Source organism: Dreissena polymorpha, chromosome 5 (assembly GCF_020536995.1).
Source record: "Dreissena polymorpha isolate Duluth1 chromosome 5, UMN_Dpol_1.0, whole genome shotgun sequence".
Classification (NCBI taxonomy): domain Eukaryota; kingdom Metazoa; phylum Mollusca; class Bivalvia; order Myida; family Dreissenidae; genus Dreissena; species Dreissena polymorpha.
This window is the reverse complement of record NC_068359.1, coordinates 67361818-67376927: the sequence shown is the minus strand read 5'-3', so window position 1 is coordinate 67376927 and position 15110 is coordinate 67361818. Positions and strand designations below refer to the sequence as shown.

Here is a 15110-nt window from a genome sequence, read left to right as displayed (position 1 = left end):
ATTTTTCCAATCTCTTACATATTTGGCATGTAGGTGCCTTGCATGGACCTCAACCTTTCGATGAGGTTTGAGGTCACTGGGGTCAAGGTCAAGGTCACCGAGGCTAATAATAGATTTTTCCGTCACAATTTTGTTACAGTTTCTCATAGCACCTTCAATATTTTTCAAATCTATTACGTATTTGGCATGTAGGTACCTTGCATGGACCTCTACCTTTCGATGAGGTTTGAGGTCACTGGGGTCAAGGTCACCGAGGCTAATAATAGATTTTTCCGTCACAATTTTGTTACAGTTTCTCATAGCACCTTCAATATTTTTCCGATCTCTTACATATTTGGCATGTAGGTACCTTGCATGGACCTCTACCTTTTAATGAGGTTTGAGGTCACTGGGGTCAAGGTCAACAATGCTAAAAATAGATTTTTCCGTCACAATTTTGTTACAGTTTCTCATAGCGCCTTCAATATTTTACAGTTCTCTTACATATTTGGCATGTAGGTACCTTGAATGGACCTCTTCCTTTTGATGAGGTTTGAGGTTACTGAGGTCAAGGTCATCGAGGCTAATAATAGATTTTTTTAAGGTGGTTATTAACACATAGATTGACAAAGCGCATCATTGTGGAGCATCCATCAGTTTCACTGATATTCTTGTTTTATTTAGAAGAGACTTCCTTTTGCATGGACCTCTACCTTTCGATGAGGTTTGAGGTCACTGGGGTCAAGGTCACCGAGGCTAATAATAGATTTTCCATCATGCTTTTGTTACTTTACCGATATCTTTCATATTTGGCATGTAGGTACCTTCCATGGACCTCTACCTTTAGATGAGGTTTGAGGTCACTGGGCTCAAGGTCACCAAGGCTAATAATAGATTTTCTGTCACGCTTTTCTTACAGTTTCTCATAGGGCCTTCAATACTTTACCAATCTTTTACATATTTGCCATGTAGGTACCTTGCATGGACCTCTTCTTTTTGATGAGGTTTGAGGTCACTGGGCTCAAGGTCACCGAGGCTATTAATATATTTTCCGTCAGGCTTTTGTAACAGTTTCTCATAGCACCTTCAATATTTTTCCGATGTCTTACATATTTGGCATGTAGGTACCTTGCATGGACCTCTACCTTTTGATGAGGTTTGAGGTCACTGGGGTCAAGGTCAAGGTTACAGAGGCTAATAATAGATTTTTCCGTAACACTTTTTTTACAGTTTCTCATTGCACCTTCAATATTTTTCAAATCTATTACGTATTTGGCATGTAGGTACCTTGCATGGACCTCTACCTTTCGATGAGGTTTGAGGTCACTGGGGTCAAGGTCACCGAGGCTAATAATAGATTTTTCCGTCACAATTTTGTTACAGTTTCTCATAGCACCTTCAATATTTTTCCGATCTCTTACATATTTGGCATGTAGGTACCTTGCATGGACCTCTACCTTTTAATGAGGTTTGAGGTCACTGGGGTCAAGGTCAACAATGCTTATAATAGATTTTTCCGTCACAATTTTGTTACAGTCTCTCATAGCGCCTTCAATATTTTACAGTTCTCTTACATATTTGGCATGTAGGTTCCTTGAATGGACCTCTTCCTTTTGATGAGGTTTGAGGTTACTGAGGTCAAGGTCATCGAGGCTAATAATAGATTTTTTTAAGGTGGTTAATTGCACATAGATTGACAAAGCGCATCATTGTGGAGCATCCATCAGTTTCACTGATATTCTTGTTTTATTTAGAAGAGACTTCCTTTTGCATGGACCTCTACCTTTCGATGAGGTTTGAGGTCACTGGGGTCAAGGTCACCGAGGCTAATAATAGATTTTCCATCATGCTTTTGTTACTTTACCGATATCTTTCATATTTGGCATGTAGGTACCTTCCATGGACCTCTACCTTTAGATGAGGTTTGAGGTCACTGGGCTCAAGGTCACCAAGGCTAATAATAGATTTTCTGTCACGCTTTTCTTACAGTTTCTCATAGGGCCTTCAATACTTTACCGATCTTTTACATATTTGCCATGTAGGTACCTTCCATGGACCTCTACCTTTAGATGAGGTTTGAGGTCACTGGGCTCAAGGTCACCAAGGCTAATAATAGATTTTCTGTCACGCTTTTTTTACAGTTTCTCATTGGGCCTTCAATACTTTACCGATCTTTTACATATTTGCCATGTAGGTACCTTGCATGGACCTCTTCTTTTTGATGAGGTTTGAGGTCACTGGGCTCAAGGTCACCGAGGCTATTAATATATTTTCCGTCAGGCTTTTGTAACAGTTTCTCATAGCACCTTCAATATTTTTCCGATGTCTTACATATTTGGCATGTAGGTACCTTGCATGGACCTCTACCTTTTGATGAGGTTTGAGGTCACTGGGGTCAAGGTCAAGGTTACAGAGGCTAATAATAGATTTTTCCGTAACACTTTTTTTACAGTTTCTCATTGCACCTTCAATATTTTTCAAATCTATTACGTATTTGGCATGTAGGTACCTTGCATGGACCTCTACCTTTCGATGAGGTTTGAGGTCACTGGGGTCAAGGTCACCGAGGCTAATAATAGATTTTTCCGTCACAATTTTGTTACAGTTTCTCATAGCACCTTCAATATTTTTCCGATCTCTTACATATTTGGCATGTAGGTACCTTGCATGGACCTCTACCTTTTAATGAGGTTTGAGGTCACTGGGGTCAAGGTCAACAATGCTAATAATAGATTTTTCCGTCACAATTTTGTTACAGTTTCTCATAGCGCCTTCAATATTTTACAGTTCTCTTACATATTTGGCATGTAGGTACCTTGAATGGACCTCTTTCTTTTGATGAGGTTTGAGGTCACTGAGGTCAAGGTCATCGAGGCTAATAATAGATTTTTTTAAGGTGGTTATTAACACATTATTATGTCATAGATTGACAAAGCGCATCATTGTGGAGCATCCATCAGTTTCACTGATATTCTTGTTTTATTTAGAAGAGACTTCCTTTAAACAAAAACTTCCATATAAGTGAAAAGTGTAATCCCTGATTAACCTGGACTGACTTCACCGGCCAATCTGGGATGATACTTAACTCTTTCAGTGCGGGAACCGAATTTTGAAGGCCTTTGCAAACAGTTTGGATCCAGATGAGACGCCACAGAACGTGGCGTCTCATCTGGATCCAAACTGTTTGCTATTCTGATAGTATTCTTTGAAAAAAAATTGAAGAAAATGCTAATTTTAGAAATTCAGCAGACGTCATTTTAGCAGACGACAAATATCCCAGCATGCAAAGGGTTAACGCACATGCATTAAGCCTGGTTTTTTGCTCATTTATGAATAAAGGAACATTTAGTCATTAGGTTTTGTTGTTCTTTAGAAGTGGTAGAGGAAGAGGAGGAATCAGAACAGCCTGCTAATGATGATGCTCTGCCCTATAGAACATCATTGCATCAGTTACGGCAGGTTAGTTGCACTTGTTTGTTTTTATTTTTTTTCCAGTTTAACAGTACTTAGGCAATTCCAAGGTGGTCAGTTAATCAGCAGTAGTGTCAAGCTTATCAGTTAAGCATTAAACTTAACTGCATATCTGTAAGGCTTAAACTGACACTGGTCCTATTTGAATAAGAGGTATGGGAAGAATGGACATATAATATAAATTCATGACCATTCCTCTTTCACTTGCTTGGCTAAGGAATGAACTTTGGCATGTATTGCAGTTATGCATTAAAATGATTTATATTAACTTTGGAACTAAATTGCTCCAGTAAAAAAGAAGAATAAAAGTCTGTGAAAGGTGAGGACTGAGCATTTAATGTGTTTCTTAGAAACTTCAAGACATGAGTAAGAAGCAGAAGAAATTGAGTCCATACGAAAAACTTCGTGATGAAATTGTGGGCTTCTATGATGACCTGTTTGCGTGAGTTCAGACATTTTACATCATAATTCATTGTGCATCACAGCAGAAGATGGCAAGTTTAGCTCTTTTTTTAAACTGCAAGTGCTAAATGTGAATTTATAGTGTTTAGCCAATTCTCTAACATTGTTTTAATGCATTTATCATCGTATGGCAATGAGTTCATTATGAACAGCAAACTAGTTTACAGCAAGCATAATTATGATAAGACATTTTAAGTGTTAAACTTTTTTCTAAACGGTTCACTCCGGCTCACGCAAAGAACAGTAAATAAGTGGGCCCTTTCTTCCTTTCATTTTTTTATCTCTTTATACATATGAAACTTTCATGAACTTTTTTTCATTGTGTGCAAATAAGCATAGTGAATGTTTAAATATAAAAACTAACTTATCCGTACAAAATCATTACTTTTGTTTAAAAAAATTTAATCCTTAACATGTTTCGGCCATTGCCTTCATCAGTGGTATGAATGAAAAAATGAAAAGGAAGTTTTTTTCTTGTTTTTTTTCATATTGAATGTTATCAATTTGTTCCTTTTTAGAGATATACAGTTTTCAGTTTGTACACATTAACAAATACCCTCCTAATTCCAGAAAGCATCTGGTATGCCCGACAAAGCTGCCACTGCACGAGATATTCTACTACAATGCCACCCGACACCTGAAGCAACGTCTGAATGCCTCCCCTCGCTCTGCCCTTCAGATGGCCCTTAGCAATCCCCACTACTATCTACAGGTATATGGATTGATTTAACTTGACTTATAGGGATTTATAGTGTAGTGCAACCTCTGCTTTATTTGCAGGGGTGCCTCAGTAGAAACATTTTGGTCACCCAAATTGGACTGTAAAATATCTTTGTTTGTCAGTTTTTATTTTTAGTTGTGAGCACTATCTTCTCTGAAGCTGCATGGACCAGAGGCTTATTATTTGTCATGTAATGTCTTATAGTGGTTCTCTTCTAAATTTGTTCTACTCATGCCACAAGAATAATCAAAGCGCTGAAGGCACTGAAGTTGTTCGCTATTGCATAATTTAAGACGCAATTCATTTTTCAAAATATATCGCAAGTTTGAAATGAACACACGCCATTCACATTTATGAAGAGTGTGTCATAAAGCACGGATCGAGCTTTGTGTGCACTTTTTATCATCCTATTTATTTCATAGAGATAACTTGGACAAAATAAAAACAACATGGCCTTTTAAAAAGTATGATGAAAATGGCAGTGAGAACTGAATATTAAGACAATTTGTGCATTCACTATCATATTAAATGAATATTGTTGGAATATAGAATACCTATCTCACTAAGAATATAATTTCATGATGAAAATTCACTTTACAAAACTTTTGACTTTTGACACCATATACAAATTCAAAATATACAAGAAGATCATTGATGAAAATAAATAAATAATAAATCTGCGAGCAATACTTTTTACTCACAAATTAGGTAGTCATCAAGACCCGCACATTGTTGTTTATGCATTACTTGTAACCATAGCAGTTCACACGGTGTCAACAACTCTTACCTTAACAAAGGTATAGAGCAATTATGCGCTTTTTCGGCGTAGCTGTTTTACTCAGCTTTTCATCTTAAGGGGTGTTGCTGCAGTTTTGCTGATTTTTTTCCACCAAATAAATTTTGTTCAAAATTTATATTCAAGTACTATATACAAATACTATATGAAAAATGAAATAAAAATATAGGGTCACCGGCCTTGTTTTGATTTTATTCACCATTTTTAGCTCATCTATTTTTGAAAAAAAAAAAAGAGCTATTGTCATCACCTTGGCGTCTGCGTCGGCGTCTGCGTCGGCGTCGGCGTCCGGTTAAGTTTTGCGTTTAGGTCCACTTTTCTCAGAAAGTATCAATGCTATTGCATTCAAACTTGGTACACTTACTTACTATCATGAGGGGACTGGGCAGGCAAAGTTAGATAACTCTGGCGTGCATTTTGACTGAATTATGTGCCCTTTTTATACTTAGAAAATTGAAAATGTTGGTGAAGTTTTGCGTTTAGGTCCACTTTTTTTAGAATGTATCAATGCTATTGCATTCAAACTTGGTACACTTACTAACTATCATAAGGAGACTGTGCAGGCAAAGTAATGTAACTCTGACTGGCATTTTGACAGAATTATGTGCCCTTTTTATACTTAGAAAATTGAAAATTTTGGTTAAGTTTTGTGTTTAGGTCCATTTTATTCCTAAGTATCAAAGCTATTGCTTTCATACTTGCAACACTTACTAACTATCATAAGGAGACTGTGCAGGCAAAGTAATGTAACTCTGACTGGCATTTTGACAGAATTATGTGCCCTTTTTATACTTAGAAAATTGAAAATTTGGTTAAGTTTTGTGTTTAGGTCCACTTTATTCCTACAGTATCAAAGCTATTGCTTTCATACTTGCAACACTTATTAACTATCATAAGGGGACTGTGCAGGCAAAGTTATGTAACTCTGACTGGCATTTGGACGGAATTATGGGCCCTTTATACTTAAAAAATTTGGTTAAGTTTTGTGTTTTGGTCCACTTTACCCCTAAATTATCATAGATATTGCTTTCATACTTGGAACACTCGCAAACTATCATAAGGGTACAGTAAAAGGACAAGTTGCATAACTCTGGATGTCATTTTTATGGAATTATGGCCCTTTTTTGACTTAGTAACTTTGAATATATGGTTAAATTTTGTGTTTCGATCCACTTTACTTCTTAAGTATCAAGGCTATTGCTTTCAAACTTCAAATACTTTCATGCTATCATGAGGTTACTGTACCTGGCAAGTTGAATTTTACCTTGACCTTTGAATGACCTTGACTCTCAAGGTCAAATTATTAAATTTTGCTAAAATTGCCATAACTTCTTTATTTATGATTAGATTTGATTGATACTTTGACACAACTACTCTTACCTGACATACCACAATAGACTCCACCCAAACCATCCCCCGTGCCCCCCCCCCCCCCCGAATCCCCCCCCCCCCCCCCTATTTTTTTTTTTTTTTTTTTTTAAGATCATCAGATCATCTCACAAATGACCACCACACCCTCACACTATACCCCCCCCCACCCCCCCCCATTTTTTTTTTTTTTAAACGGTTAAAAAACAACTATTTATTTTTATTATTTTATGCTTGAAATACCCTACAACCATCGCATCCAAGAATCCCCCCACCCCCCTATCCCCATCCGAATCCCCCCCCCTGAATCCCCCCCCCTAATTTTTTTTTTTTAAGATCATCTCACAAATTAACACCACACCCTCACACTATACCCCCCCCCCAACTCCCCCCCCCCCCCCAATTTTTTTTTTTTTAAGATCATCTCACAAATTACCACCACACCCTCACACTATACTCCCCCACCTCCCCTCCCCCCCGCCCCAATTTTTTTTTTTTTAAGATCATCTCGCAAATTACCACCACACCCTCACACTATACCCCCCCACTTCCCCTCCCCCCCCCCCCCCCCCCCCCCCAATTTTTTTTTTTTAAACGGTTAAAAACCACATATTTATTTTTATTAGTTTATGTTTGAAATACCGTCCAACCATCGCACCAAAGAATCCCCCCCCCCCCCCCAGAATTTTTTTTTTTGCATTTTTTTTGCATTTTGAAAATAATGTAATAAATGTCCACACCCCCCACACTATACACCCCTCTTCACTCCACCCCTTCCTCCTTTGTGATTGAAAATGAGAGTCCCTTCACCTTTAAAAAGAAAATAGATGAGCGGTCTGCACCCGCAAGGCGGTGCTCTTGTATAACATGTACTTTTGCATTTAAACTGGAAAATCTCTAATTGCCTCAAACCGATTTATAACCTATGAAATAGACAACATATAGATATTATATTAGCTGAGATACATAAAATACCATTAAATTAAACAACACAATGCCAATAAATGGAGAACACAAGTAAAATTTAAAAAAAATATTTATTTTTTTATTTTTATGTCACCCCAAAAAACATCAATCTTTTACTATTTTTAACACCAAAATGTCAAATAGAATTCTGCAAAACTGCTCAAATATGTTCATCTACGTGTTGTTATCATAAAACACAAATAAAAAAAGGGGGTCACCGCACTTTTAACCAAGATTTTTTGTTTTAACTATCCCTACCGTCTAGGTCAAATTTTATAAAAATACATCAATAGGCAAAACCCAAGTACGGGTACATTGATTGTAAGAAATATGCATAAACATTAGAAATTGTTTACAATCTTAACTGGGATCACAACAGCTTACCAAAAGACATTAATAAACATCAATATTTAAAAACAAACATAATACCATACAGTATCAACCTGGACCTTAATCATTAATAACTTACATGTACTTGTTCACAGATTTCGGCTTGTTTTGGAGTTTGTGATTAATTGCTTTAAATGGATAAATTTAAACGACATGACTAAAAAGCTCCAGTATAAAGTACAAGACTGAAATTAAAGAAATAAAAAAAAAGTAAAAAAAATAAGTTAACCCCATCTGGGATCGAACCACTGACAATTGAATTATGAACCAACTCAGTCATTTCTGATGATACTGATAACAAAAATATTGAGTTGTGATAATAGCATCATGGGTGTTGCTATAAATATATTCTCGGTTAAATAAACTGCCTTAATGACTTTTACACAACGCCAGCAGACACGCATGAATATTTTCGAATATTTCATAGGCTGATTCGAGATAAAACCTCTGAAATTTGACTACATCACTGTGTCTGTGCTCAGCGCAAAGGATGTAGCACTGTTCAGTGTAAGGAATTCCGGACTACTCTCTGAATGTTCAAACGACACAAATTGTGGCCCAGTTACAATTACGTGTTAAAATCTATTTTGCAGAATTTCAGTTTTGCTTTCAAGATGAGAAAACAATCATTACCAAAATAGTATAATGTCACAACAAGAAGAAAATTGCTTAATTATCCAACCACAATGTTTGCCGTACTCCTTCAGCACGTCTGGAAATCGTTCCTGAACCTTATTTACAAGTTTGCTATTTTGAATTCAATTTTGTATCGAAAAGTATTGTGATAAAATGTGCCATTTACAATTCGTAATTAGATTTTTAATGACCCTCGTCATGCAAAAGTGGGTTTTATTCCATCATATATATATCATCTCTCAGTCTGGTCAGAAGATACATAATGAGACCATAACATATTGAGTGATTTAATTGCGAACAGCATAGCCTCTGACCAGACTGCGCAAATGCACATGTTGAGTTTAACAAACGCTGGTCGAATTGCATAAGACCCATTTTCACATGACGCAACTATGAAAGTGTGATTTAAATGTGTCGAAAGAAAACTGCGTTTAAATCAAACATTAACATACGATATATTTCTATAGTGAAGAAATATACTTGTAATAAGGCATGTGAAGACACATATTATGTGCACTCCCGTAGTATATTTTTTATCTTCTTACACTTATGTGTGGTTTGACACTGACAACACACATTTCATGTGGTGAATATGCAACTTATAAGTGAAAAAAAACACACAATAGTTAAACTTTTGTTTTCATTTTATTTATTTATTTAGAAAAGTCAATTGCAAACTTTATTTCAAAGTCAGCGTTTATGCCGACTACATTTTTAGCTCACCTGATTGCTCAGGTGAGCTTTTGTGACCGGTCTTTGTCCGTCGTCTGTCCATCCACGTTTGTTCGTAAACACTTTAGAGGCCACATTTATTGTCCGATCTTCATGAAACTTGGTCAGAAGATTTGTCACAATGATAGCTCGATCGAGTTCGAAACTGGGTCATGCTGGGTCAAAAACTAGGTCACTAGGTCAAAAAAAAGAAAAACCTTGTAAACACTGTAGAAGTCACATTTCATGCCCAATCTTCATGTAAATGTGTCAAAATTTTTGCCTTAATGGTTTGTCGAGTTTAAAAGTGGTTTCGGTCTGTTGAAAAACATGGCCGACAGTGGGCGGGGCAGTTTTCCTGATTTGGCTATAGAGAAACCTTGTAAACACTCTAGAAGTCACAATTTTTTGTCCAATCATCATGAAAGTTGGTCAAAACATTGGTTTTATTGATATCTCAGACTAGTTCAAAATTGGTCCAGATCGGTGAAAAAACATGGCCTCCAGTGGACGGGCTTTTTTCTCTATATGTATATAGTGAAAACATGTGAACACTCTAGAAGTCACATTTTTGGCCCAATTTTAATGAAATTAGGTCAAAATGTTTGCCTTAATGATATGTTGGTTGAGTTCAAAAGTGGTTTCGGTCCGATGAAAACATGGCCGCCAGTGGGCGGGGCAGTTTACCTTATTTGGCTATAGAGAAACCTTGTAAACGCTCTAGAAGTCACAATTTTTCCCAATCATAATGAAAGTAGGTCAAAACATTGGTTTTATTGATATCTCGAATGAGTTTGAAAATGGTCCAGATAGGTGAAAAAACATGGCCGCCAGTGGGCGGGGCATTTTTCTCTATATGTATATAGTGAAAACATGTAAAAACTCTAGAAGTCACATTTTTGGCCCAATTTTCATGAAATTTGGTCAGAACATTTGTTTTGTTGATACAAGAGTTGAGTTCGAAAATGGTTCCGGTCAGTTGTATAACATGGCTGCCGGGGGGGTGGCAGTTTTCTTATATTTATATAGTAAAAATAGCTTATGAACACTCTAGAACTCACATTATTTGCCCAATGAAACTCATCATGAAACTTGGTGAAAAGATTGGTTTTATATTTATCTCTGATGAGTTCGCAAATGGTCATGATCGGTAAAAAAACATGGCCACCAGGGGGGTGGGGCAGTTTTCCTTATGTGACTTGAGAGAAACCTTGTGAACGCACACTTTAGAAGTCACATTTTTTGCCAAATCATCGTGAAACTTATTCAATACATTGGTTTTATTGATTTCTCTGACAAGTTTGAAAATGACTCAGATAGGTGAAACACACTTTTTGGCTCACCTGATTGCTGAGGTGAGGTTTTAGGATTGGTCTTTGTCTGCCGTCCGTAAACACTCTAGCATTCACATTTCTCAAGCATTCTTTATCAAAGTTGATAAAAGATCTCTGTCAAGTTTGATAGAAAATCAATGCCATAATTATTGCCCTTAGATTGTTCAAATTTTCATTATATTATACAAAATCCTTATAAACACACTAGAGGTCACAATTTTGTTTCAGATTATATGAATCTTGGTCATAATATTTATTTTTGTAAGCAAATTTTGATGTTCGTTAAGGGGGTCAACTCAAAATATAGGTAAACAGGTCAAATCTTACAAAAATAAAAACACTCCATACGCCAGTGTTTTGGTTCAATAATGATGAAACTTGACCAGGATGTATGTCAAGACAATATCTAAGTTTGACATTTGGTAAAGATTGAATAAACCGACTCCTCTCAGGTGAGCGAACTAGGGCCATCTTGGCCCTCTTGTAAAAAGACATTTCTTGTTCTATTTAGTTGTTTTCGGTTTTAGCGATTATAAAGCATTTTTGAGGTTGTCTATAGTATACCTGTAGTAATTGGTGAACTCATGTCCAACGTTTTATAAATTGAGAACTGTGAATATAAACAAGCTTAACCTTATACTATTGCGTTGTAAGCACCCGTAAATACAAAAGATCGCCGCTATCTGTTGAGAACAAAAGAACGTTTCCCAGAAATCCCCGCTGTAGAAGCATGAACAAGTACAAAACAGATAATTCGTGTTATATTTAATTGTTTGTTATTTTCGGTTTTAGCGATTATGAAGAATTTTTGTTGTTGTCTATTGTATCCCTGATATTATTGTTGAGCTCATGTTCAATGTTTTATAAATCGAGAATATAAACAAGCGTAATCTTATACAATTGCGTTGTTTTCCCGAATCTATTAATAGCCTCAGATTAACAAGCGTAACCTTATACTATTACGTTGTTATCACCCATTCAATTGGACTCTCCCTTGCTTATCAGCAGTCGCATCTATTAATAGCCTCAGATTATGAATGGGCTGAGCAAAAGTACTACGTCATGAAGACGTAGCAGATAATGGACTATTTTAATCATTCATAAACAATCTTAATCATTCATAAACAATCTCTTCCGCGACATGTATAATACAATCATTGTTTATTGATTATTTTCTATATAAGCTCCGTTCAAAACTTTTACATTTAGCACAATATTCATATAATGTTTCCATTTGTGAATGAATATAGTTGGAGAACTCAAAGCTATTGCATAAATTATAAAACTCTTTCTCGCACGGATGTGGCAGGTAGTAGGCTCTCAGTAGACAAGCCGAACCGACTTGAAATTTTGAGTAACAACATTAGCTGGTTGCGTAAAATTTGACCGGCCCCAGGGCACAAATTATTTGCATAGACTTGTTTAGTAAAAACTGATTAACTAGTAAACTCTAGTGCATGTTTGTTAAGAGTTCAGCCTGTGCAGTCTGCATGGGCTATTAAGGACAACACTTAACATACATGCATTAACCCCAGGTTTTCCCAAAAGACTGCATTACTATTTTCAGTGCCAGTGTTGTTCTCTTGAGAAGAGTGCCCTGTCAGGTACCATGCCAGACACCTGCATTGTCTACAAGCTGCACCTGGAGTGTGGCCAGCTCATCAACCTGTATGACTGGATGCAGGTATTTATCAAGCTGTATGACTGGATGCAGGTATTTATCAACCTGTATGACTGGATGCAGGTATTTATCAAGCTGTATGACTGGATGCAGGTATTTATCAACCTGTATTACTGGATGCAGGTATTTATCAAGCTGTATGACTGGATGCAGGTATTTATCAAGCTGTATGACTGGATGCAGGTATTTATCAAGCTGTATGACTGGATGCAGGTATTTATCAAGCTGTATGACTGGATGCAGGTATTTATCAACCTGAATGACTGGATGCAGGTATTTATCAACCTGTATGACTGGATGCAGGTATTTATCAACCTGTATGACTGGATGCAGGTATTTATCAACCTGTATGACTGGATGCAGGTATTTATCAACTTGTATGACTGGATGCAGGTATTTATCAACCTGTATGACTGGATGCAGGTATTTATCAACCTGTATGACTGGATGCAGGTATTTATCAACCTGTATGACTGGATGCAGGTATTTATCAACCTGTATGACTGGATGCAGGTATTTATCAACTTGTATGACTGGATGCAGGTATTTATCAACCTGTATGACTGGATGCAGGTATTTATCAACTTGTATGACTGGATGCAGGTATTTATAAACCTGTACGACTGGATGCAGGTATTTATAAACCTGTACGACTGGATGCAGGTATTTATCAACCTGTACGACTGGAGGCAGGTATTTATCAACCTGTTCGACTGGAGGCAGGTATTTATCACTGTGTATTACTGGATGCAGGTATTTGTAAACTTGTATGACTGAATGCAGGTATTTATAAACCTGTACGACTGGATGCAGGTATGTACGATATGTATGTATTGTATGTATGCAGATTTTTATCAACCGGTATGACTGGATGCAGGTATCTATCAACCTATTTGACTGGATGCATTTATTGTCCCCTACCAGTGAAACCGGAGGGGACTTATGGATTGCACTCCGTCTGTCAGTCTGTCTGTGTCAGTCAGTCAGTCCGTCATGAAACTTAAAACATAGATATATGGCAATATGTAGATTATGCACGTCATTTCATCTTGTGCCTAAGTCAAAATTTCTGGTTGCTATGGCAACAACAACAAAAAATATACTCACAATGGTGGAGTTTCACCAGTAGGGGACCATATTGCTTGGCAATCTCTTGTTAATCAACCTGTGTTATTGGATGCAGGTATTAATCAATCTGTAAGACTGGATGCAGGTAATTACCAGCTTGTATGATTGAATGCAGGTAAATATGATTTTATCCTATTACCAGATGAAAATCGATATTAAAACAATGATCGTATAAACTTGTATGACTTGATGCAGGTATTTATGAATATGTATGGACGGACGCAGATTTGTATCAATCTGTATGACTTGATGCAGGTATTTATCAACCTTTATGACTGATTGATGGTACCTGTTCACAAAGAGGGTATTCACAAAACATTCAAAAAGAATTGTTGTAATTAGCTTCACTCTGGGAAAACTGGGCTTAATGCACGTGCGGAAGTGGGCACAGGCTTATCAGATACAATACTTTCTGCCTACACTGAATTTTCGTTTAGAGGAGACTCTTTATACGAAAAACTACTGTGAAAGGAGAAAGTGTGGTCCCTATGCAGACTGCACAGGCTGATCTGGGACAACTCTTTGCATATACACTAAGCCCAGTTTTCCCGCAATGAGGCTCTTATTATTTTCACTTATGTGTATAGATTGTAATATGTTGTGTTTATTTGCTTGTTTTTCTTATTTTTCTGTGTGTGATATTAAGCAATAAATATGTAACATTTAAGGGATTTCAAAATATTGTTTTGTTTTTAAATGCTAAGTAGTAATTTCTGAAATTCAAAATATTGATAGTACATGTATTCATAATACAGTTTTTTGTCAATCAAATGTGTGCATGTACAGTTTAATTGGTTGATAGTTAATATTATTGTTTTTTCATCATAGATGTAGCTATTTTACTAACGCATTTAATCAAGTTATGCCAAACCTTTGCCTTTATACAGTTTCGATTTACTCACATGCAAAAATTTTCCTTATATGACTTTTGATTGAGTAATCATTGTTTGCAGGCCTTTCTCACAGTTGTTCAACCAGAGGAGCAGGTGGATGTAAAAGAGCCCAACCACAAAATGCAGTATCCTTGACTTCCTCTCGGAAAAGATTTTTATGCTTTCACGAAATCAAGCTTTCATGGTTGCTATAGTCTTAAACCACTATTACCGTGGTGCACATATCTAGTCAATGTGGCTCTTATATTTACTAGTTTGGCTCAAATGTACAGTAGCTTTGATTGAATGAGGTAATGTTGCCTGACTATAGAATAAACATGTGTGTATAAGCTCATTTAATATCACATAGTTTTTTGTTTCTACATAATCACATTCATATCCTCACAAAAGACCCAACAATTTAAATTATAAAATAGATTATACAATTATATAAGTATTATGAAATATATTATTTGTTTACATATATTTATTATAAATGACTTCAAGGTTGAAAGATGTTTGTGTACAGCTTCATTCAATCTGCATTTGAAAACTCAACTATTATGCTTAAACAGTTACTACATCTAAACCAATG

General features: G+C 36.4%; 1 protein-coding gene across 2 annotated transcripts in view; it reads left to right on the top strand.

The window, feature by feature from the left end:
* The window catches only part of LOC127880954 (origin recognition complex subunit 3-like), a 46192-nt gene that overhangs the window by 28954 nt on the left and 2128 nt on the right, over window positions 1-15110 (top strand). Inside the window, exons 15-23 of one of the 2 annotated variants that reach the window (XM_052428469.1) lie at window positions 3353-3438; window positions 3801-3892; window positions 4483-4624; window positions 12402-12548; window positions 12639-12728; window positions 12789-12878; window positions 12909-13028; window positions 13059-13088; window positions 14597-14661. In XM_052428469.1, coding sequence (XP_052284429.1) covers window positions 3353-3438; window positions 3801-3892; window positions 4483-4624; window positions 12402-12548; window positions 12639-12728; window positions 12789-12878; window positions 12909-13028; window positions 13059-13088; window positions 14597-14661 — 862 coding nt within the window. The remainder of the gene's footprint in view (window positions 1-3352; window positions 3439-3800; window positions 3893-4482; window positions 4625-12401; window positions 12549-12638; window positions 12729-12788; window positions 12879-12908; window positions 13029-13058; window positions 13089-14596; window positions 14662-15110) is intronic. The other variant, XM_052428470.1, reaches the window with a different exon arrangement.